Source organism: Rhyacophila brunnea, unplaced genomic scaffold, assembly GCF_057557595.1.
Source record: "Rhyacophila brunnea isolate RB1 unplaced genomic scaffold, BYU_Rbru_1.0 scaffold_19, whole genome shotgun sequence".
NCBI classification, from domain to species: domain Eukaryota; kingdom Metazoa; phylum Arthropoda; class Insecta; order Trichoptera; family Rhyacophilidae; genus Rhyacophila; species Rhyacophila brunnea.
The window spans coordinates 4,990,804-5,014,548 of NW_028232848.1; the positions used below are offsets into that span (position 1 = coordinate 4,990,804).

The window sequence follows — 23,745 nt, forward strand, 5'->3', positions numbered from 1 at the left end:
TTCCAGATAAATGCCTTTTTGATTGTTGTGTATGCTTAAAATTTACATCGTAACCATCACATGAAATTATTTTGTCACCATCATAGTTCTTATTGTTTTCTTTTATTACACATTTTAAATACGCACCACATTCTTTGCATTTTGCTTCGCAAAGAAAACGAAAAGCACCTGTTCGAAATACCCATATACAATTAGTTTTATTGTGTTTGTAAATTTCGTCGTTGAGAACGTGCGTCCAAACTCCTTTTGGTGGTACAGTACGCGTTCGAAATTTTAAATTTGGATGATTGGGTTCATTCCTTATAGCAAAAATTTTATGGGGTTTGATCAGCTCCCACACATCCGATGATAATTTTAATTCAAATTTTAATGATACAGAATCTGAATCAGAGCTGTCTTCGATTGGGCACAACCGTTTTGTGGAAACATGTTCACTGTACTGACCTCCCAATTGAACAAATAATGCACAGTTATTTTTTCTTAACAAATTATATAAAGCTTTTGTAGACAATTTAAAGTTCAATTCCTTGGACATTCTTAAATAAACTTCATTTTTTGGAACAGGCACTTTCCGAACATCTTCAACAATTTCGTTTTTGAATTTTTCAAGACACTTCATTAGTTCATCGTCACAAACTGCTGCCTGTCTCGGCATATTGAAAAAAACTTTTAGACAAAAACAAAATTAATAAAAAAAAACAAATGCTTAACACAAAAATTATGAAAAACGATTTTACTAATCTAGCGACTAAATTTGTCTGTTCAGACACGTTTATTTACAAAATCATTCGCTACTCAACTAAATCACTGGAACAGTCCGAACAAAGCTTAAGAGGCGGTAAGAGGTTCAACGTTCGTCGTTGCAGGACAACTGAACTTGTATGTTCTTTCTTTTTCAAGGCTCGGTCAGTGTTGCCATCTTTTCAAAGTGGAATTATAGTACAGGACCTCCAAAATTATAGTATTTGGGGTAAAAATATAGTACACGTTGTCATCTGTTAAAAATATAATTAGGTACCAATAGGTTTCTTGTTTCTCAGAAAAAAATAGCGGAGAATACTAAATCAAACTAATTTCAACTTCCCTAACTGTTATTTCACGTTTATTAATGTACGTGGCAATGTATTTCTTAATTTTATTTAATGAATCTTTATAGTTGCCACATACTATTATTTTTTGTATTTTTAAGTTTCTTAAGGTGAAGTGTAACACAAAAATATATGCATACATTTAAAGTGTATTTTAAGCTTTCAAACTATTTTTATATTTTTAGATCAATCCATATTATCTAAAAACTTACAATTCTCCTGGAAAATCATCTTGTTTGACAAATGCCCTTTTTGTACTCAGCTCAATTATTTTAATTTTATTATTTTTTTTCTAATTTAATTACATCGATTTGCCAACTATATATTATGTACCTACTGGACGTTTTGTGGATTATTTTTGGATTTTGATAATAATTATGGAATACTTAGATCTACCTGTCTATATTGTATTTATGTTTATCTTGATTTTATCATTGTTATAATATACTATCTTCGTTAATGTTATAACTTCTTTGGCCTCAGTAGCAATTTGAATTGATTATTTTTTTTGTTATTATTAATTAATTACACTGTGAATATTTAGTCATTCTCAATAATATTTCTACAAAACTGTATTAAAATGTATGTATATAATTACGTAAACACGCGGACCAAAAGTATAGTACAAATACTATAATTATAGTACGGTTGGCAACACTGGGCTAGGTATAATTTAACCCGGCCAAAGCTGAACTTCGTCATACAAAATCGAAACTGTGCGGTGTTATTTCTTGGCATATTTTTTTTGCCGTATAGGAATGAATAGGATAGGTAGTTAAAATATAAACTCTGTATTTATTGGAGGCCAAACTTATAAAGATTCCGTGAAAACATTAAAATATGCAGTTATATATCAAGTGCTGTCATAATAATAAGTGACAGTATTTAACCGCTTGTAGGTAGTTATAAAAGTTATGTTAAGTAAAAGTATCTATGTTATATTATTATGATTCGTTTTATTTAGGCACAAGTTCGCATACCTACAACAGTTGTAGGTAGGTATATGAAGTACCATGTAATATGTTTGGTTAATGCAACGGGCGCTAAAAAATCTTGCTAAACTCCTGTGAAAACATTACCTATTTCAAATTACCTATTTTAGCATATCATTACGGAGAAACTTGATTGTACCATTTAAACACACGAAAGTAGGTAAGTATACAAAATATAAATACACTATTACCATTTAGTGCTGCCGATTATTAATTGTATAATCGGCAATATATTCTGTATCTGAACATGTCTATCTTTGGCAACAGTGTCTGCAGTCTGCAATAACGGAAAAGGCCATGGACACAATCCTTTGCTACCTTCAAACAAAACGAAAACACCATGCCTTCGTCTCATACAATCCACTGTTGCCCGTGCACACCTACTTATATTCGCGCATAAAACTTTACATTATCTTGTATTATTTTCAGGCTTTAATTATGAATGTTGTGTTATGAGGGTTAATTCTAAATTTCTACATTACCTAGGTACCTTTATTCTTCTAGGTAATCGTATCCTTCCATAGGTACATATTTTCCGGTGGAAACGCTTAATCTAATGATCCTTCCAGGTAGTTACCTACCTCCACGTTTCAATAACATCAGCTTCGGAAATCAGGCTAAAATGTGTACCTATCTATTCTAATCTATTTTTTCTTTCAATCTATCAATTGAGCTAGGTACTTACCTGTAAGTACATACAAAATTCACTTTAGTAGGTACCTACCTAAATGATTTGCTCATAACTTTTGTAATTAAATGGAAATAACGGTAATTTTTGCAGCACTAACCAATACTAATGTAGCACTAACGATTGGCTATGTTGGATTTAGAATTTTATTTGTTTTTCAAAAGTGGGCACTCCAACTAGACGCTTGTCATAATTTGATTTGCCCATAACTTTTTTATTTTAATGACAATTACGATAATTTTTACAGCACTAACTAACACTAACGTAGCACTAACGATTGGCCATTTTGGATTTCGAATTTTATTCGTTTTTAAAAAGTGGGCAGTCTAACTTGACGTTTTTTATAATTTGATTTGCCCATAACTTTTGCAATTTAATGGCAATAACGATAATATTTGCAGCACTAACCAATACTAATGTAGCACTAACGGTTGGTTATTTTGGATTTTGAATTTTATTTGTTTTTCAAAAGTGGGCATTCCAACTAGACGCTTGTCATAATTTGATTTGCCCATAACTTTTTTATTTTAATGACAATTACGATAATTTTTACAGCACTAACTAACACTGATAACACTAACGCTGATTGTGAATACTCCATCTAGTGGACAAAATACGAAGCTTACAATTTGAGACATTCAATAGGTGCCTCGGATAGGTGAAATATTCACTATTATTATAAAAATGTCGCACTTTTTTCACGCTTATAATATACCAATTAGAGAAATTAAAAAAAGACTAAAAGGTCTTTGCTAAAATTAAAATAAAAGCATTACATTGAATATTTATACAAGATTTGAGATATTATATTGTAGATTAAATTTGACGGCAGTCGATTTTGTTGTTTATTTCATAACTATGCAAGGTGAATGCTCCGCCTAGCGAAAACATAATATGAAGATTGTAATTTCTGGTAATAAACTGGGCAGGCCATGTCCAGCGCATGCCTGAGTCCCGGATACCGAAGAAGATCCTCGAAGGAAACCCAGGGGGGAAAAGGCCAGTGGGAAAGCCACGCACACGATGGGGTGATAATGTTACAAAAGATGCCAACCAGCTGCTAAAAATCAGGAACTGGAAAAGACGTGCGGAGAACCGTTCCGGCTGGAGGACAGTGGTGGAGGAGGCCAGGGCTCGACTTGAGCTGTAGCGCCATCGAAGAAGAAGAATTTCTGGTGAATTCCTTATAACAAAATGTGTCTGTTAATCCCATCTATCATCTCCTATATATTATTATCTTATGAGATTTTGGAAAACGCATCAACAGCTCATTTAAGCGACATTTTATTGTTATTTTTACACCTTCACTTCGAAATGTGTGCTACCGATTGAATTGAACACATTTCAGAAATTTTCCATGATTTCACAGGTACGTGACGTTTATATCCGATATTTTCTTACATACCGTATACGATCGCCATATTTACTGTTGACGCCTAAGAAAATTACATGCTCGTCGCTTAATACATTCTAATCCTTTATTGACAGTTAGAACTAATTATTTTTATTCAAATGTCACCATGTACACATTGGCGCACTTAATTTGCGGTGAAAAAACTATAATTTTGGATAACGGTTCGAAATCCTCGCATTGTCTGAAAACGCCCCTACTGGAATTATTCCATAGATCAGTGGTTCCCAAAGTTGACTGGACTCCGACCCATCTTACAAAAATTTCCAATCTTGGGACCCACCTCTTAGCTGTCAAGAGGGCATACATATTGGTAATGCTCAGATTCCCTAGTGGCGAGTCGTGGAACTACTTAATGCTGTTTTATTTGTTTTAATTGAAATAAAAAAAAATATTTTGTAGTAAGTGTTACCAATATGAATGAAAGACTGTTGAAATAAGAAACACAACTTAAATAAAAAAAATATTACTTAAATACCTACACCTGCAAGGTTTTTTTTACAAAGTTATTTTAATGGGAAGGATGTATTTGTTTCTTATTTTTCTTCATTACAGTTTTAGCATCAACTTCAACTTTAGTTACTTTTAATCGCAGTGAGTTTGATATATCCAATTTATTTCGGTATTTAGTTTTAATGTTAACCATAGCCGAAAATCCGACCTCACATGATATGAGATAGTAAAGAGGAGGAGGACTTTCATAGCTTCAACGAACAAGCAAGGATAATTATCAGCAACTGAGAGCCAGAATTTCGTTAACTGTTTACAATTGAAACTATTTTTCAGTGACGTATCTTCTGATAAATCAATGAGTTCTTCACTTGCTTTTGTTGACATACTAGTTGGTAAGTCGTCTTGAAATGGGTTACAAATCCAACGCAACGAATCAAACTTTTTCATCGCAAAAACAATAGACATCCGTCTCGCTCGGGACGTTTCGCTAGGGACGGGCTCACGACATGTGTTTCGTTTGCCGCGCTGTCGCCGACTGAGCTGTCAGTATGGCTGGCGCTAGCTCGAGCGCTAGCTGGCGATATTCCGCGACTGTGCTGCTATCTGTAGTGCATTGGCAATTCAAACTATTATTATTTTATCACAATATTTTCCGTAACTTAAGTTTATTTCATTTTTTAGGAATTATAAATAGCTGAATGAAATATCAAATTTATCACTTCCTATTTTTTTAAATTCATGTATACAGTGGCGAGGGCCCACTCAATATTCGCTCGCGACCCATAGTTTGGGAAACCATGCCATAGATAACGTAATTGTATTCCAAATTTGATTTTTTTTAAATACTTTGTGGCTGTTCACACACTATTTTTTTTATTGAATAATTACCTAAATATATTTGAGGCTATTACAATAGTACGAAATGTTTTTGCTTAATTTGAATCATTGCAAAGAATGAAAAAAATTTAAATCTTTATGAAAGACATCATCATTATTATAACAACGGGTGATATTATAGTATTGTAATATGTATCTACATATTTATTTCAATCCACTACGGGATGAAGAGCTCCGCAGACTGATTCTACTCTTATCGGTTATACGAATTTGTGATATTATTATCGTCCTTATCATCATCGACCTGGACCAATCCACTGCTGGATAAAGGTCTCCCTAACCTGATTATGCTCCTTTCTGTCATATGAATTGCTATAATCATCAACAACCAGGATCAATCCACTGCTGGATGAAGGGTTTCGCAACCTGATTCTACTACTATCGGTTTAACGAATTTGTGATATTATACCTATTTCTATCTTCCTTATCATCATCGACCTGAACGAATCCACGGCGGCCTCCCTAGCCTGATACTACTCTTTTCTGTCATATGAATTGCTATGTTTATCAAAATCGGTGATATTATATTTATCTACATATTCATATCGTCGTCATCATCAACCAGGATCAATCCACTGCTGGATGAAGGGTTCCGTAACTTGGTGATATTATATTATATCTATTTATAATGCCATTATCATCATGAGCCTGAATCAATCGACTGGTGGATGAAAGCCTCTCTAAGTTGTTTGTATTTTTGTCGGTCATATGAATTGCTATATTTATCAAAATTACTGATATTATGTTTACCCATTCATAATATCGTCATTATCATCATCAACCAAGATCAATCCACTGCTGGATGAAGGTTTTTCCAACCTAATTCTACTCTTCTTGGTCATATAAACTGCTATTTTTAGTAAATTTTTGATTTTATATACCTACGCATTTATATCGTCATTATCGTCAACAACCTGTATCAATCCACTGCTGGATGAAGGCCTCTTTAACCCAAAAGATTTAAATTTGAACCCTTGATGTGGAAAAGTGACACTTTATTTAATGGGGAAAATTATTCAGAAATTTTGATGTAAAATTAATTCCATTTCAAAGTGTTTTAATTAATCAATACAATATATTTAAAAGAAAAAAATATTTTATTTTGTCATAAATAAACATACAATTAAAAAACGTTATAAATAATGTAAATTCGTTAAATGATCCCATCTTATTATTACATAATATTGTATAGTCATGTGTCATGTATATTATCATTAAAATTTAGTTCACAAAATCTAAGTTAATCTGTCAATACAAACCTCCACTCTGTGGGGGCCCATATATGATCCTATTAGGATCGGACATGGTCAAAAAATTTTTTTTTTAATAAAAATAAGACTAAGTATATTGTTGAATCTTGAAATCCTTTTGATGGATGAATGATTGTGAATTAATATATTTTTATTTGATTCACAAATCAGGATGGATGAATTTGTTTTTGGAAACAGAGCTATGAAAAAAGCTCTTGACTGAATTTGAATGCCTACGATGGGCTGGCGTCAAGCGGGGCTTTATTTAGATTGATATCATATTAGTTGTACATGACCCGGATGATTTGACTCAAACGGCCTTTTCAATGGAGTGGCTCACCTCTCGGCATTCAACGTCACGCAAAGCCTGTAGCCACTTTGATGACCACTCATCAATTGGTGTTATCTGGGCATCCAGTGTTTGCTTTAATATTCCGATACGGCATATTCGAAAGACAAGATAGCGCGGATGACATAAATGGACACTTACAATGCAAATAATTGCCTATGACAACTCACAATAACACGTAGGTGAACACCCTTATTTATACCTGCAGGCCAGGTGTTTATCACTAAAGTGTGGAATGTCTGGGTATGAATAATGTACTTACATGGAAAAGTGTGTTATTCTATAAGTAGTAAGTGGGGTAAATGCGGAAGTCAGTGGTACATGGTAGATTTTGATAACCCCCGCCGCCTTAAAAATCAAAAAATTAATAATTTTTCAAAACAGATCTTCCTTCAACCATTTTTTTGCCTGCGCACCTGACCGATGTCAGGTAAATTATTTAGGTCTGTACGAAATCGCTTTACGTTCAGTGGAACAAAAGTATAATGGAGTGTGGGAAGATCCCAAGGTCGGTGGTTTAATCTTGATGGTGTATAGAGGCACTTGTGTGCATCAGGAGAGACTGACTGGCGAAGGAGATCGAATGACCGGGAAGAGTGTAGGAGTCTGTTGGAGGAAGTGAAGATCCACCACAAGCTATAACGCCTGAGAATAAGAAGAATATCAATTGTTAAACATATTTTATTAACACTAATATTTCCTATTCGCAATTGAGATTAAAAATCACTTTATTTTATTAATATCAAAATCCCATTAAGTATAACAATAATATATTAATTTTTATATCCCCTCCATCAAAAATCAATAATAAATTACTTTATTACAGATATTTTTCTGAAATAACCCTCCAATACTGTATTTCTGTGTGTGCCCTGTTAGGTTGGTAAGTATACAGTGACCGACATAAACAAAGTGGCGCCAAGCACACAAAATACCACCATATTATTATATTTATATAGTCACCTCAATACTACAACTAGATAACTTGATTTTCACTGTTTTTGAGATAACTATTGAATATGATTCTACATTTCCTTCTCTACAAAACGATAAAACTAGGTAAGTCAGAAGTTAATGGAAACTGTATTAATGTTGTGTTTTAAAATATTAGATAACTTTAAAACCATAAATGCATTAAATAAACAAAATAATATATCTACAATATTTTTTTATACAATTGAACATTATTTAATTGTTCCCAATTAAAGAAGCACAATTTTTATTTTTCGTTAATCAAGTAAAGTTTAAATTTCATTTTCCCAACAATGAACAAATTAGAGTTATCTAGTTGTAGTATTGAGGTGACGATATACAGTAGAACCTCGATTATCCGGACTAATTGAGGATGAAGGTTATCCGGATAATGCGAAATCCAGATAATCGAAAAAAATCATAATTGTCAAGTAAAAGTACATTTAGTATCACCAATTATTAATATTGATACCTATAATATTATATTGTAACTTCAATGTTAAACTATTTTTTAGTAAGAAATTTGGTTAAAGGTCGACATGGTATTAGAGAAGTGGAAATACACGGAGAGATAAGCTTTCAGCTGACATACCTTCAGCAATCACTTATAGATCACGTTGAAGATGTTTTTGGAGAAAGAAGAATACAACGAAGAGCTTATCTATAATGCTGATGAAACAAGAAATAATCAGCGCTCGAAATGGAAAAGTTTACGAACCGGAGCGCTCAGCATTTTTTTGAAGATGTTTACATAGTTACCAAGATTATCTCTAAATATATGGCCTCTAGCTCAGACGGTCAAAATATTTTTTCCACGAGACAGCGATAATTTTACAAATTTAAAGAACCAGAACGGCACTCCGGTCCATTTCGAGCCCTGGAAATAATTGAGGAAATATCTGCCTCAGAGTAGGTAACAAGATAAAGAGGACAAATGGGAGATTCCCGAGGGGGGAAATATTGGTCCTGTATTTATATACCAATAAAAATTGTTCATGCAAAATGTACTTTTCATTCCCTAACTATTATGATTTTTTTTATTACCAATCCGGATTTCTCACTATCCGGACTGATTGCATCCCCAATAATTAGTCCGGATAATCAAGATTCTACTGTATATTTTATTACCTATATATTTCAGGCTATCTTATACACAAAAATGCAATGAAAATCTTAAAAATAGAATGTACACATCCACTAGTGCGGAGACGATGAAGATCCGTGTCAACTCCGCAGGCGAAGAAATTTTCATGTCGAAACATGCTGCTTTTATATTCACATTCATTCCTTAAGCAGCACGTGATTTGACTGATCCTGCTTCACTGGTCAGAACTTGGGAATCTTGGCTGAATTGATATTGGGTATCCGTTAACCGGTCCTTGAACAACACCCCATTTTATATCCATGTTTTTATAGTCAGCGGTGGAGCTTATTTTTACACGTCTTAGTATGGTTGACAGCATCACCTTTATTGCCATCTTTGCGTATTGTATGCCTGAAATGTATAAAAAATATCACACGTAAGTTTACTTGTAACTGGAGCTATGTTTTATAAATTAGTTGGACACGGTTCAATGAATAAACAGAACGGTGACAAAATAGAACAGCTATAAACAGAACTAAGAATTTTCAGAATGGAGGAAAAATACGACATTTAATAATATTGAAAATGTCGTATTTCTATATGTTGTATAGATTTTTAATAACACAGGTTTTCAATACGCCGTAAAAGATCAAATTTCGCTAAAAAGCCTCAATTAAACGGGACTCAATTCGGTGTTGCCAGCAAGTTGTGGCTAGGTACAACGAATAATGAAAAATAATAACAGGAAATTAGCTATTTGAATATGTATTGTAATCTATCTAGTAACATAATAATATTGATTTATTTAACCAACAGTAGTAGTTTTATTTTTCCCCTGTTCTGAATTGTCATTGTTCTTTTTATCGCTATTCTGTTTTGTTGCCGTTATGTTTCTTCATGTTCTGTTTTATTTTGTTACCGTTGGACACAATATAATATTATGGTATATTAGTATTTTGAATATCAGACTTATCGCGAATAATTGGTTTTCTGATTATTTTCGGCAAAATTCTGTAACTACTGTCAATATTATTATAATAGTAAAGTTGTAGTGATTGGGGTTTAAATTTATCTAAACAAGGCAGGCCATGTTAATTTTTTTGAATTCATAATGTAAAGCCATTCTCGCATCCCGACAAAAGTACTAATAATATTGACCGTAAGTAGAGTTGGGTTTTTCCCGAGAAAATCTCAATCTCGGGATTCCCAGAAAAGAATTCCCGAGAATTTTCGAGATATCGGGAAATATAAAAAAAATGTAAAAATCCTGAAATCAGTGTTAAAACAGACGAATTCCAAAAAAATATGTTTTTTTTTGTATGTAAGAAAACAAACAAATAGATGTAGGAAAACAAAAATAATTCAAAATATTACCTGTTAAAATAGAATTTTAAAAAACACAGACTGTCAATCTCTCGTCTTTTGATACACAAAATTCCCTGATGTTGAAAAATTGCGCTCATTTTGAGTGGACGTTAGCTTAATATGCCCCGATCAGTCTTTGAATGTTTTGTGTTTTCTGTCCACTTTTTCATATGGGAAAAACGTTTTTTCAATTAATATTTGGTAATAAAGAAATCGCCCATTTCCCGAAATGTTAAAAATTTCAATTCTCGAGATTCGGGATGGAAATTCCCGTCGGGAAATTCCCGAAACCCAACTCTAACTGTAAGGTGCTCGTCCAAGAAAAATAATGCGCGACCTTTTTGCATTAATGTAGGTAGGTAGGTACTGCAGTGATGCAGTGACGTCCCGTGGGGGTAGGCAGATTGAGTTTCGCTTTGGGGCGGCAGTTACTTGAAGAGCGGCAAATCGGAAGAGAATCATTTGGTATTTGTACAGAAACGGCACGTGCACGGATGATACCAAAATACTGTATAAAAAAATGGGGCGACATTTTGGCGCTGCCCACGGGCGGCATTTTGTCTAGGGACGTCACTGCAGTGATGCCAACATAACATAGTTATTATTATTATTATAATATTATTATAATATTATAATAATTATTAAATTATTATAATTATACTATAATAATTTTGGTCCTCATACTATCTACGATAATTATAAAAAAGATGTAGTAGGTACGCCAAGTGTACTTAAATTATGCATATCTATACTACAATTTGGTATGAAATAGGTACTATATTTTTGTCGAATTCGAATGCATCGATTTCAAAAAAATTTAAGGGTAAGTCCTTTTTTTGCCGGAAGAAAAAAATGTAATTTTAGGTGATTAAAATCTATTTTAAGTTTTAAGTAGACGCCTACTATGGAAGTGTTACACCCCATCAAAATACGATTGGCTCTAATGGTTCTTAACCTGGGTTCGATCGAACCCCAGGGGTTCGGTGAGTCAGTCTCAGGGGTTCGGCGATATCGGTCATATCCAGCATGGGTGAGACAGCCGTTCACGTTTAATGTTGAGACAACAGATGTCAATCATGAATACCTTGATGAAATCATTGAAATTCAGCAGAGCCAGGTTCAACAGCAACTCTTCAGAACAACAACGCTCTCAACGTTTTGGTGTCAACAAATGGTAACGTACCCTGTTATTGCTAAGAAAGCTCTGGAGATTTTCATACCGTTTGTTACAACATATCTTTGCGAGCAATCCTTTTCGAGGATGCTGGACATAAAAACGAAGAAAAGGAACAGACTTTGTTGCGAAAATGACATGAGAGTGGCACTTGCCAACGTGAAGCCGCGCATTTCTGAACTGGTCTCTGAAAGGCAACAGCAGAAGTCACACTGATTTGCAGTAAATATTCATTATTATGTTTTTGTTTTTGTGTGAAAATCATGTTTTAATGGTTTTGTTCTTTGAACACAGTGATGTTGATGCACGGTTCATTTTGTGCACCAGTAAAATATATACCTATGTTTTGAATTTGAAAAAAATCATATTTTATTTTTCCAATTAAGAAGGGTTCTGTGAATGCGCATATGAAACTGGTGGGGGTCAGTACCTCCAACAAGGTTAAGAACCACTGATCTAATTTGAATCAAGTAAGATCAGGGTTGTGGTGCGTCGTAGTGCTTCAGTTTGCGTGAATTAGTAACACCGTGTTTTGACCCTATGGTGTTTATGCTATGTTTTTTTACCTTATAAAATAGGTAATATTATGTCAATTGCCATTCTTGGCGGCGGCGATCTTCTACAAAAGAACCGAATTCTTATTTACCCACCTATACAATTTCTTGGACCTCTGCTGAAAGGTATGTAGGAATATGGGTGACGCGTCGCACATTTTTCTGGCAAGAAGTTATCGGGGTCAAAGTCATCAGCTGCATCTCCCCATACGCCTGGATCCCTGTGAATCGCATGAATGGCGATCACACAGGCGGCGCCGGCGGGCAGGGTGTATTTATCTGAATAATAATACAAAATAATTACATACATAGTTAATAAAACAATGACTTAGTAGGTATATAGTCGAGTGTGTTTAGTCAAAAAATTATTGGTTTATTCTGTACTCAGATTGCCGGACCGCCACTGTCAAGGAATTCTGTGCAACTCTCATAGCTCTGCATACACCCTAACAAAACATGCACTAGCATATAAATCCGGGCCCTAATAATAATATATTGTACCTACTTACTATTTCCAGTTCAAATCCGCTATTTCTTATATCTTCTCTTACTTTACATATCTCACTCACAGTCACTGCTCCTTGCAAATTGCATTATTCAAAAATTTAAAAAATAAAACTGAAATAATGTCTTCAATCAATGACATATCATTATCAAGAAATTTAATACAGTCATGCAAAAAACACAAGCGGTAATTCTACAGGATAACATTAATAAAATGTAAATTCCTATCCTTGCAATTTGACGAAATTGATAAAACATGACAATTTGATAAAATTGGAGACCGTACATTATAAAATGTATACTATACAATCTCCAATTGTATTAGATTCAATATGAACACTAATTCAATTTTTATATTCAAATTTGAAAAATTTGAATTCAAGAATGAAAACTTAACCTAACCTAACAAATAATCTAGTATATCGGCTATTTTCAAAAATTTGTTTGCTGCTGGCTTCCTGTAAAGTGTAAACCGACAAGAATCGTGTTTTATTTAGATATGAATTTTATGTCAGTACTGTAACGACCCGAAGAGGTTGGACGGTCTTTAATATACGGCCATATATTTCCGATACAATATTTCACAGTTAAATGTGATACGGCAAACTGCACACTTACAAGTTTCCGGACATGGTTTTTTCGTGTCAATCCTAGCTGTGATGCATTTTTTTTTTATTTCTCTACCAACATTAAACAGAAACTTTTAACCGTGAAACATTGTTTAATTCAGTTAATTAGTACATGTACCTATATAATATACTTTCAGTTGTATTTACATAAGGCTATACCTCAGCTGGGGCGCGGTCTAAAAAGATCGTGACTAGGCGATGCGCGGATTGTGTAAATGACGCATGCCGAACGAAATATAATTTATCATAAAAATTAAGCATGCGTGCATTTAACGTTCTGTTTATTGTTCTATTAGTAACAATAATAACATATTCATTGACATGTTTTCTTTTTCAAGTAAATGGGTAACGTTTTTTAGTCATCTTTACACGATTTAAGAATTAATACCCCCGTCGCCATCACGAAACAAATTGACGTGTTCATAGCTCGACTTTCGCTCTCCGATTGCCAGCAAGTCCGAAATTTCGTCGCACCTATAGTTGAAAATTATTTGCCGTTTCACTGAAGTATGCTCTTAATGTGGGTTGTAAAAAAGAAGCATATTTACACGAATAAATTTAAATGCGTTTAAACTAGGTACTTATAGCGCATCAAGTTATACGAACACGTGACATATTTAGAAATCGTCTAAGGAAAATATCACAAATTTTTACGTTTTTTCCAAGTTTCTGACGCTGGAAGAGGCAGTAAAAGAACCAATGTGACCTTCACCAATGTCATTAAACCGATAAAATATACAATTCCGTCAACTATTAGTATATTATGTATGTGATTGACAATGACAATATTATAGGTTGGAATAAAAAATGCTGTCAAAGAAGCCAAGTATTCGTGGGTCTTGAGGAAAACGCCAGCTGTTTAATGTGGAGAACACAAATTATTCGTGTCCATAATTTTATTAATTGTTATACTTGCATCCAAATGACGGGACATACCTTGACGGGCGCACAATGGCGGTTTTCAGATGGTCAACAATTTTGTTGCATTTAGAAAATTTTCGGCATCATATTGCCAACGTGAAGATTTCTTTAAGTACCTAGTTAAGGCGATACTTCAGTGAAACGGCAAATAATTTTGAAAAGTATGTGGAACGATATTTCGCAGTACCTACTCGCCAATCGGAGACCGACCGTCGAGGTGACTGCACGTCGATTTGTTTCGTGATGGCGATGGGGGTATTAATTCTTAAATCGTGTAACGATGACTAAAAACGTTACCCATTTACTTTAAAAAGAAAACATGTCAATGAATATATTCTTATTGTTACTAATAGAACAATAAAGATAACTTTAAATGGACGCATGTTGGATTTATATGACAGATTATATGTCGGTCGGCATGCGTCATTTGCACTCGTGACCCGCAATCCGCGCATCGCCTAGCCACGATCTTTTTAGAGCTTGCCTCAACTGAAGTATTGCCTTAAATTGTTCAGCAGTTTTGTATTAGCTATGCAATTTAAAATTTTGCCTCTACATGCTACTCTCTTCCATGGGTAGGTACTACTCTTAGCTTAAGGGGGGACATGCTCAGCGTAGGTCAAAATGGAACTTTTATTGCATTTTCAAACCATGATCCTGGACATTCCTTAAACGTTGTAGATAATCTATTTATATAATTTTGAAGCCTTGTTATCCTTTATATTTATTTTAAACATTTTATGACTGCAAAAAGTTTTTTTATTACATAAAATAGTGTTCTTTTAAACCTCTCGCTCTAATGTTTTAGAATATAGTCATATTTCGGTAAATGAATGTGCAGCGGTGTTAAGATTTTTTACATTTATTAATTTTTAAACGCATTTATAAAACCATTAGTATAATTTATGACGAGATAATTTTTGTAAAATATTTACGGTAAAAAATTATATTGATAATTTCTGTGATCCCAAATTTGACAAAAATTAGGCATTTTATTATTCAAAAAATGGGCAAGATTAACACATTTGAAAATAGTTCGCTATGTTTTTGACCATTCATGTGTAATAAACATTCTACGAATAATGATTACTTTATAATAATTATTGACCTAAGTATAAGGTAGTGTTTTTTTGAAATACGCCATTTCTTTTGTCATTCCCCAGTGGTTAAGCTACAACATACGGCCGTATCCATATATTGACAAACTAAAATTGAAGTAGGGAGTAACATCATGTTAACGCGCGTGTTTGAACATATACTATTTATGTGGTATCTTAACAGCCTACCTCCACCCTTCGCCACTGCCATACACTCACAAATCGCAAACCAGTGGTTACATTTCTGTTAAACTTCGCGCTTCCCGGTTTAGAAGTCACTGTCCTACTATAACATTTTTTAGAATACATACAATGAAATAGAGCAGTGATGGCGAACCTATGGCACGCGAGACGATTTTGCATGACACGCAAATGTCATGCAAACATAGCCATGCGTATTTTTGTAGGTTTTTAATAATATTTTTATCAATAATATTGTTTACCAATCGATGCGCAAAAAGAAACGACAAAATTCATGCATAAATTTAATGACAGATCGCATTGTATAAAAAAAAGCAGGCAGATACTCTCCAAGAATAAACATTACGTGTTATTTTAAATGCATGGGTTAGGTTTTATATATCACAAATAATATTATCATATTACCGCACTGACCTTATCAGGCGCCGCGAACCTCTGATTTTGATCGATTTAGAATAATTTTACAATACTTGAGACCACTGTAGCTAGAAAGTGCCTTATCTTTACAAGTTGTGTTTAAAGAACTAAACTAAGTACTTAATACATAAATTTGTAGAGGCCGAATAACAACTATAAAATTCATCCATTGTTTAAGATATCAAGTTACTCTACAATTATACATTCCCACTGAATTTATTTTCTAGTAAACAACTGATCAAGTTCGGTCAGCGAAATCAGAGACGGTGTAATATTACATACCACAATACTTTATACCAGTACGGTGTATGAGCTGAGTAAACATTTCTCATAGTATTTGCTTACGACTATAATAATAAATAATATTTCTTTTCGCTATTCAATTTAAAACTGATTTTATATTTAGTTTAATATGATTATGTAACAGAATTTAATGCTAAATGTACTAACTTTTATTGTATAAATAACGAAGAACAATTTATCTCAATGTCACTCAAATCAAGTACGTAGCTCGTAACTATCATTGTATAATACGCTGCTAATAAATCTCACCCTGCTACACAGAAGACTTTGTCATTATCATCATCCTCTACCTGTGCATCGAACACCACACCACGAGTGACCCCCAACAGTGGCGACCAACAGCCAACAAATTTAATACTGAAGAGCTCAATTATATTTTTGAACTTTTTAATAGAACTATATTTTCCCTATGAAAAACTGCTCGGCACGTCAGACAGTCAAAAATAATATTTTACAAATTATGACACGTACGTAAAAAGGTTCGCCAATCCTAAAATAGAGTAACAAAAAAATAATTTAAATACCTATTTTGACTTCATTTTCCAATGTTCTAACAATAATGGGTGCGATAGGAAAAAGTCGACTAGTTTCTTTAATCACTCTGTCCATGTAGGTCATCTTGGCAAGGTCTTCTTTTGTGACAGATCTATTCGAATTACCGAAGATGTCATCAAGCCTGGAAAAATAAGATGACATCAGTGTTACACAACGAGTTGTTTCGAACAGAATATATTATAATGATGAAACACGCTGACAGAAATAGTATGGAGAGGTCGATTTCGTAAAAGATACACGAAATTATGTTAATATGTGATTTGTATTTCTACGAAGGAGGATGGGACTATCCAAAGGTCTGGTGCCGAAAGTCAAAACTTGGATTAGGTACTGAGACCAATATTTAACCCGGTCGCCCATTGTAAATCGTGTCGACTGGGATACGGTCATCAATGTTCCCTGTAAGGTGTGCGCGTGTGCGCGCGCACACCACCAAAATGTGTTCGCACACATGTTTTCATCCCCCGCACAATTCTCACACAAAAATATAACACAAAACAGAACATGACAAAACAGAACAGTGACAAAACAGAACAGCCAGGGGAGAAAATAAAACAATAATTTTTGTGGAATCTATTTGGGTTAGGTTAGGTTAGGTCATTATTTCGTTGTACCTAGTCACCCAATCATTTTGAACATATTATATTTATTACGATGAGATATTATCCTAAGCTCGCCGGCAAAGTCCCGTTTATTTGAGGATTTCTAGCGATTAGGAATGGAGATATTACGTATATAATTTCATTTGTTATGGCGTATTGAAAATCTGTGCTATTAAAAATCTATCAACATAGTACAGATAGGACAAATTCAACATTGAATTTATATTTTTCCTGAAAGGTCATAGTTATATTTAACGTTGTTCTGTTTTGTCAATGTTCTGTTTTGTCATGTTTTGTTTTGTCATGTTCTGTTTTGTCATGAAACCGTTTTGAGGGGGGGGCGTGTAAATTTACCGTACCGGGAGACGGTCCGTCACTGACAGGTGATACTTATTCTTTGTTTCGTTTATTTTATTTCATTTTAAATTCATGTCTAAAAACACTTAAAAATACATAGGTACATAAAAATACAATCATATCGTATACATATATTTATATAAAATTTAGGTGGGTGGTCGCAAGTCGTATCAGGTATTTAATACCAATGTTCTTATTGAATATTAAATAGGTAATTAGAGCATTACTGTCTGCAATGCTTCACAAACCAGTGGCGCACCCAGGATTTATTATTGGGGGGGGGGGGCAGAAGGAGGAGAATGGAAATTAGTCCCATAGGCTCTTTCCTTCTTCATATAAATATTTTTACATAATTTCACAATACACGGTGATATATTTGTACAGTTTCTCCTAGTTTTCATTAAATTGGAGGCATAGTGGCGGTAACCGTTGAGCGTGTCATCAGCGACTGGCGGATTGGAAGTGAACAGCGACCATGCTGGACATGTGTACCTAGTATGCTTAAACATTACTTAAATAATATCTGCTGTGCTACCCGCTTGGTCTAGAGCGGTGTTTCCCAAAGTGTGGTACGCATACCCCCTGGGGTACGGAAAGAGTTTGGTGAGGGTACGCGCTGCACCGGGTTATGGCTACGCCTGGTACAACAAGCATTAATACAAAATCTATGCTAGAAGGTTTATCGCATGCGGAAGAAGAGCAATTGTTGGAATTATTAGCTTCAGACGGATTCTTGCAAAATATCAAGTTTTAACAGAGAAATTCCTGAAATACATTGCCTTTTTCAACTTTATATCTATGTAAAGTTGCTTTTTCAGCATTTCTAGACATTAAGTCATCAAGCCTTTAGGTGTGGAACCGCATCTCAGATTAAAACTAATAACCAGGGAACCAAATTATGATGATCTGTCGTTTCAACATAAATAATTTCATCCTTCTCATGGTTTATAATGAATGTTATTTTTTATAATATAACTTTTATTTATATTTAATTATGAATGAATTTTATTTTTCGTTTATTATTATTTTGTTTATGTACTACAAAAGGAATATATTTTGATTGTTATTAAAGTACTTATATGCATTTTTTTTTGACGAGGAGTACTCAGTGTTACGAAAATTATAGAAGGGGTACACAGATGTCGAAAGTTTGGGGAACACTGGTCTAGAGAGCTACAATATTTATGCCGAATTCCACCGAAAAAATGTTCTTTTGATTTACACCACCACCGTAGTGGGTGTAGTCGTTCTTTTCGCCGAATGTTTATCGCAGATTTTTGGTTTGTTAATATTGAGGTTTCAACATATTAATTGAAAATGGACAAAAAAAGTATTATTGCTTTTAAATTATACACAACCTACTCAATACAACACAGCCTAATATCTCGTTTATCGGTCTTTTGTCTATTGCACTTGGTGTACTTACACCATGGCTCCCACATCCTGAAACGGGCCCTCAGGCTAGGGCAGTGGTCGGCAAACTGCGGCTCTTTGGCCCCTTGAGTACGGCTCTGCCACAGATGCTCTCTGCCATATTTGACATGACTACAAAGAAGAAACAAAGAAAATGGAAGAGGATAACTGTAAATGTAATGTTGAATAGACCAAGACTTCGCGTTTATTCAAAACTTAAATGGCTTACCGACCTTTATTTATGTGTCGGGAAAAATTAGCGCATTCAAATTTAGAGAGATACTACAACTAAAAACTCGTAATTTTGCGCTAAATATTCTGTCGATGATGCAAGGAAGAAAGCAGCTGAGGAGAAGAGTCTAGAAAAATAAAGTTCTGTATTTAATAAGGTACTGAATAAAATCTTTCAACAATGTTAATATTGCAAGTTTTGTGGTTAGTAAAAAGATTTCCAAGAGAGGAAATCAAGAGTAAATTGAGAAATCGATTTATTGATGAGAACCTGGAATCGTACTTAAAATTAAATCAACAACATACGAACCTGACTTACCCAAACTTTACAGGGAGATGCAAGGCCATTATTCACATTTAGTTTGTCAGTCATTGTCATGATTCAATTTTATGGATACCCGACTTACAATTTAATTTTTATTAATAAATAAGATCATTATTACGTATGATATTCAGTTTTATTCAGTGTACCTACCTATAATTTAATTAGGACTTAAAACTTTAACTAAAGTTTATTAAGTAAATTAGCAGTGTACCTACTTACTAACTACGCATATAATTTCAGTTTAAGAAATTTGGCTCTCAAAATAAATCTCAATCGTTGTACTGTTGATATTTGGCTCTATTGACTAATGAGTTTGCCGACCACTGGGCTAGGATATTTGACGGGCCCCCTATCCACCGCTTAGATTAAAGACAGTGTGAAACACTACATTAACGTTTTTCAAATTGTGTTTTAGTTCAAATTGAGGGTACTTATACAGTGAATTATTGGCGATTTTCAATACATCTACTTTAATAATGGAGCTGTCGAGTATCGACACATAATAATCTGAAAATATATTGGACAATTATATAATTTAAAATGTTCATAGTCATGAAGTGTAATAGCGCCGCAGGTGACTTTTTTTACTATTGAAGATAATTTATGATGTGTGTTTATCTCACTTATCTGGTCAACCCGACACGCCGGCCCCCCACAGCCTGGGCCCCCAGGCTAGAGCCCTGTCAACCCTCCCCAGACATACCACTCCAGAATTCGGGTGGACACCGAGAATTTCATTAGGGAACGGGTTTCTAAGAAAACCTGACATCAGTGCTTGGAAATTTTTGTGTTAGAAATTAAAATTTAATAAATTTTACTTAAAAGGGTGCTGGAGAATTACAAATCATTTTTTGCCGTGTTGTTTGTCTAAGCCCAAGGTATAGTTTATTGGCTTTCGATTTCAATGTGTAAAATCATTCTGATGATTTTCATATTTTGGGGGGGGCCAAGGCCCCCTGCCCCCCCCCCCCCTGGGTGCGCCACTGTCACGAACAACACGATATTTTCTGATATCGATACTATACGGCCATCTCTTTTTAGTAAGACAACTCACGTGAACTGAGCTACGGCTAAATTTATTTATTTATTTATTTATTTATTTATTTATTTATTTATTTATTTATTTATTTATTTATTTATTTATTTATTTATTTATAAAAAAGAGTATTACGGCATTACAGCTTTTGGCCAATGCGCCATAATACATAATACATACAAATATATAAAAATATCTTAATTACAAATAACAACTAATATGACAAGAAAGTGGAAAAGACAGCATGTGTAAATATTAAAGAAATATGATAATATATACAATTATAAATTTATCCTATTTAAAACGTCTACAAACATTATATAATTAATAAAAAACAAATCAACCTGTATGGTGCCATCAAATAAGCTAATTGCACGATACACAGCATCATGAAACATAACATCTGTCCTGCGACGAGGTATCTTGAAGACCGTGGAGCTGCGAGTGATATTGGTGGGAACATGAAAATTAATATTTGCCAGTATATGCGGATTGTAAATGAACCCACGAAGAAGTAAAAAAAATGCTTTAAAAGAACAATCACTCTTCGGGTAGACAGGGATTGCATTGATAGCATACCCAGAAGAAAACGAGTCGGGAAATTCATTTTATTGTCATTATCATAAGGAAAGAACCCGTATGTTCTTAAGTAGAGAAATCTAAGAAATCTATTGTGGACTCGATCTAGCTTAATTGTGTGCATGAACCTATTAGGACTCCAAATAATGCTGGAATATTCAAGAATACTCAACACAAATGATACGTATAATGTACGTAGCACTCGGACGTTTTCGAATGATTTTGAAACCCTCATACCAAAACCAAGCATTTTGCTAGATCTAGTACTGATGTTAAGAATATGCTGATTGAAAGTGCACTTTGTATCATGCAATACTCCCAAATCTTTTATCTCCGTTACCCTACTCAATATTATACCAGACAATGTGTATGGGAACAATAAGGTGTGCCTTGAACGATTGAATGAAATAATATTACATTTGGAGGTAGCGAATTCAAGTTTATTTAAGATAGACCATTGCGAGATAGCATCTAGATCAGACTGCAACATCGCACAGCATAATGGGGTTTCAATAGTTCGAAAAAGTTTAAGATCATCTGCGAATAGCAAACAAGAAGAATTGGTTATAACTTTGACAATATCATCAAAAAATATTAAAAACAAAATTGGGCCAAGATTTGAACCTTGAGGAACACCAGAGTTTGTTCTAAAAATCCGCGATTCATTCCCATGGTAATCAACAAATTGACGGCGATTTTTCAAATAAGAAGCAAAAAAACATATTATACTATATGACGCGCCAAATGTACAAAGCTTTTGTAATAAAATATCGTGATCAACACGATCAAATGCCTTGGAAATATCTGTGTACACAGAATCAACTTGAATTGACTTATCCATAGAATTTGAAATAAAATTATTATACACTATAAGATTTGTTACTGTGGACCGCCTAAGTCGAAAACCATGCTGCGAATCGGAGAGGCGAGAGTCTATTTGACGGTTGATGTTTATATGTAATATCGATTCAAATAATTTACATGGAGCCGAAAGAACTGCTATTGGCCTATAGTTAGAGATCTCTGATCTAGATCCCTTTTTATGAAGCGGCCTTAGGCGGGTTATTTTCCATGCATCAGGAAAAGTGCTGGATGCTATGATTAAATTAAATATATGTTTAAGCGGAAAGGATATATGTTCGTAACAGCCCTTAACCACATAAGGTGGCAAGCCATCTGGACCAAATGAACTTTTGGGAGACAAATTTGAAAACCCATATTCCATATCTTTCTCGTCAAAAGCTGAGATTTGAATAATATATCTTGCGTTGCAGACGAAGGACCAGCAGAATCGGGGTCAAGTAGCGGTTCTATTGAGCTATAAAGTGATTCAAAATGCTTAGCAAATGCATCAGATATAACATGGTTCTCTATAGGATCATTATTCAACGTCATCATGGCATTGTCTTTTGTAGTACTACTGGAACTAAGCGAATGAATATATTTCCAAAAACAATTAGGATCTGAGACAATATTTCGACCAATCGACGTTAGATATGATTTGTGAGCCGAAGAGATGTCACACTTCAATGAGTTTCTAAGACAGGAAAATTTACTATAATCTGCAGTCCGTCTATGTTTTTTCCGCAGTGCATGATAATATGCCTTTGACCTTAGATTATAAATAATTTCTGGCGTAAACCACTTAGGATATGAGTACTTCGGTAGATGAACGAGCCGGCGAGGGAAACAGGAGTCCAAACTATTATAAAATTTATTATAAAAAATAGCTAATGCCGTGTTTACATCAATTTGTTCATATAAAGAGGTCCAATCTGTAGTACTCAAAGAATTATACAGCGCTAAAAAATTTCCATTTGAAAAATTCCATTGCGGATTATGCCTATTCAGTGGAGGAATCGACGAATCATTTCTGTGCGATACATGCTTAAAAGATAAAATTGTGCAAGTAGAGGGATGATAGACATCTTCAGGAACGAGAGGCTCATCACACGCGCTGACCACCGTGCAACCAACGTTAGATAGCACCAAATCAAGCGTCCGACCGAGACTATTTTTCACAGAAGAAAATTGTTTTAAATTAAATAAATTATTAAAGCTGGTATAATCAGATTCAATTATACCAGCGGAATACAAATTAAAATCTCCCAAAATAATTAGTTTTTTGTTGGGCAGTACCAAATTTTCTATTATGTGAAAAAAATCACTGTATGTAGTCGCTGAGCTGCCGGGAGGGAAGTATACAGCGGCCAAGTACAGTGAACAAAAGTTAAAATTAACTTTACACAAATTAAAATCAAAATCATATTCAGTTAAATTTGATCTGGTTGGATATAA

The 23,745-nt window shown here is 34.1% G+C and overlaps 1 protein-coding gene across 1 annotated transcript in view; it reads right to left on the bottom strand.

Moving 5' to 3' along the window:
• Positions 1–7,793: 7,793 nt before the first annotated feature.
• LOC147072666 (cytochrome P450 4C1-like) overlaps positions 7,794–23,745 on the bottom strand; it is a 59,782-nt gene continuing 43,830 nt past the window's right edge. The window contains exons 8-10 of the mRNA XM_085945936.1: positions 16,874–17,025; positions 12,374–12,556; positions 7,794–9,595 (exon numbers count right to left, since the gene is read on the bottom strand). Of these exons, the coding sequence (XP_085802062.1) occupies positions 9,420–9,595; positions 12,374–12,556; positions 16,874–17,025 (511 nt within the window). The 3' untranslated portion in view covers positions 7,794–9,419. The remainder of the gene's footprint in view (positions 9,596–12,373; positions 12,557–16,873; positions 17,026–23,745) is intronic.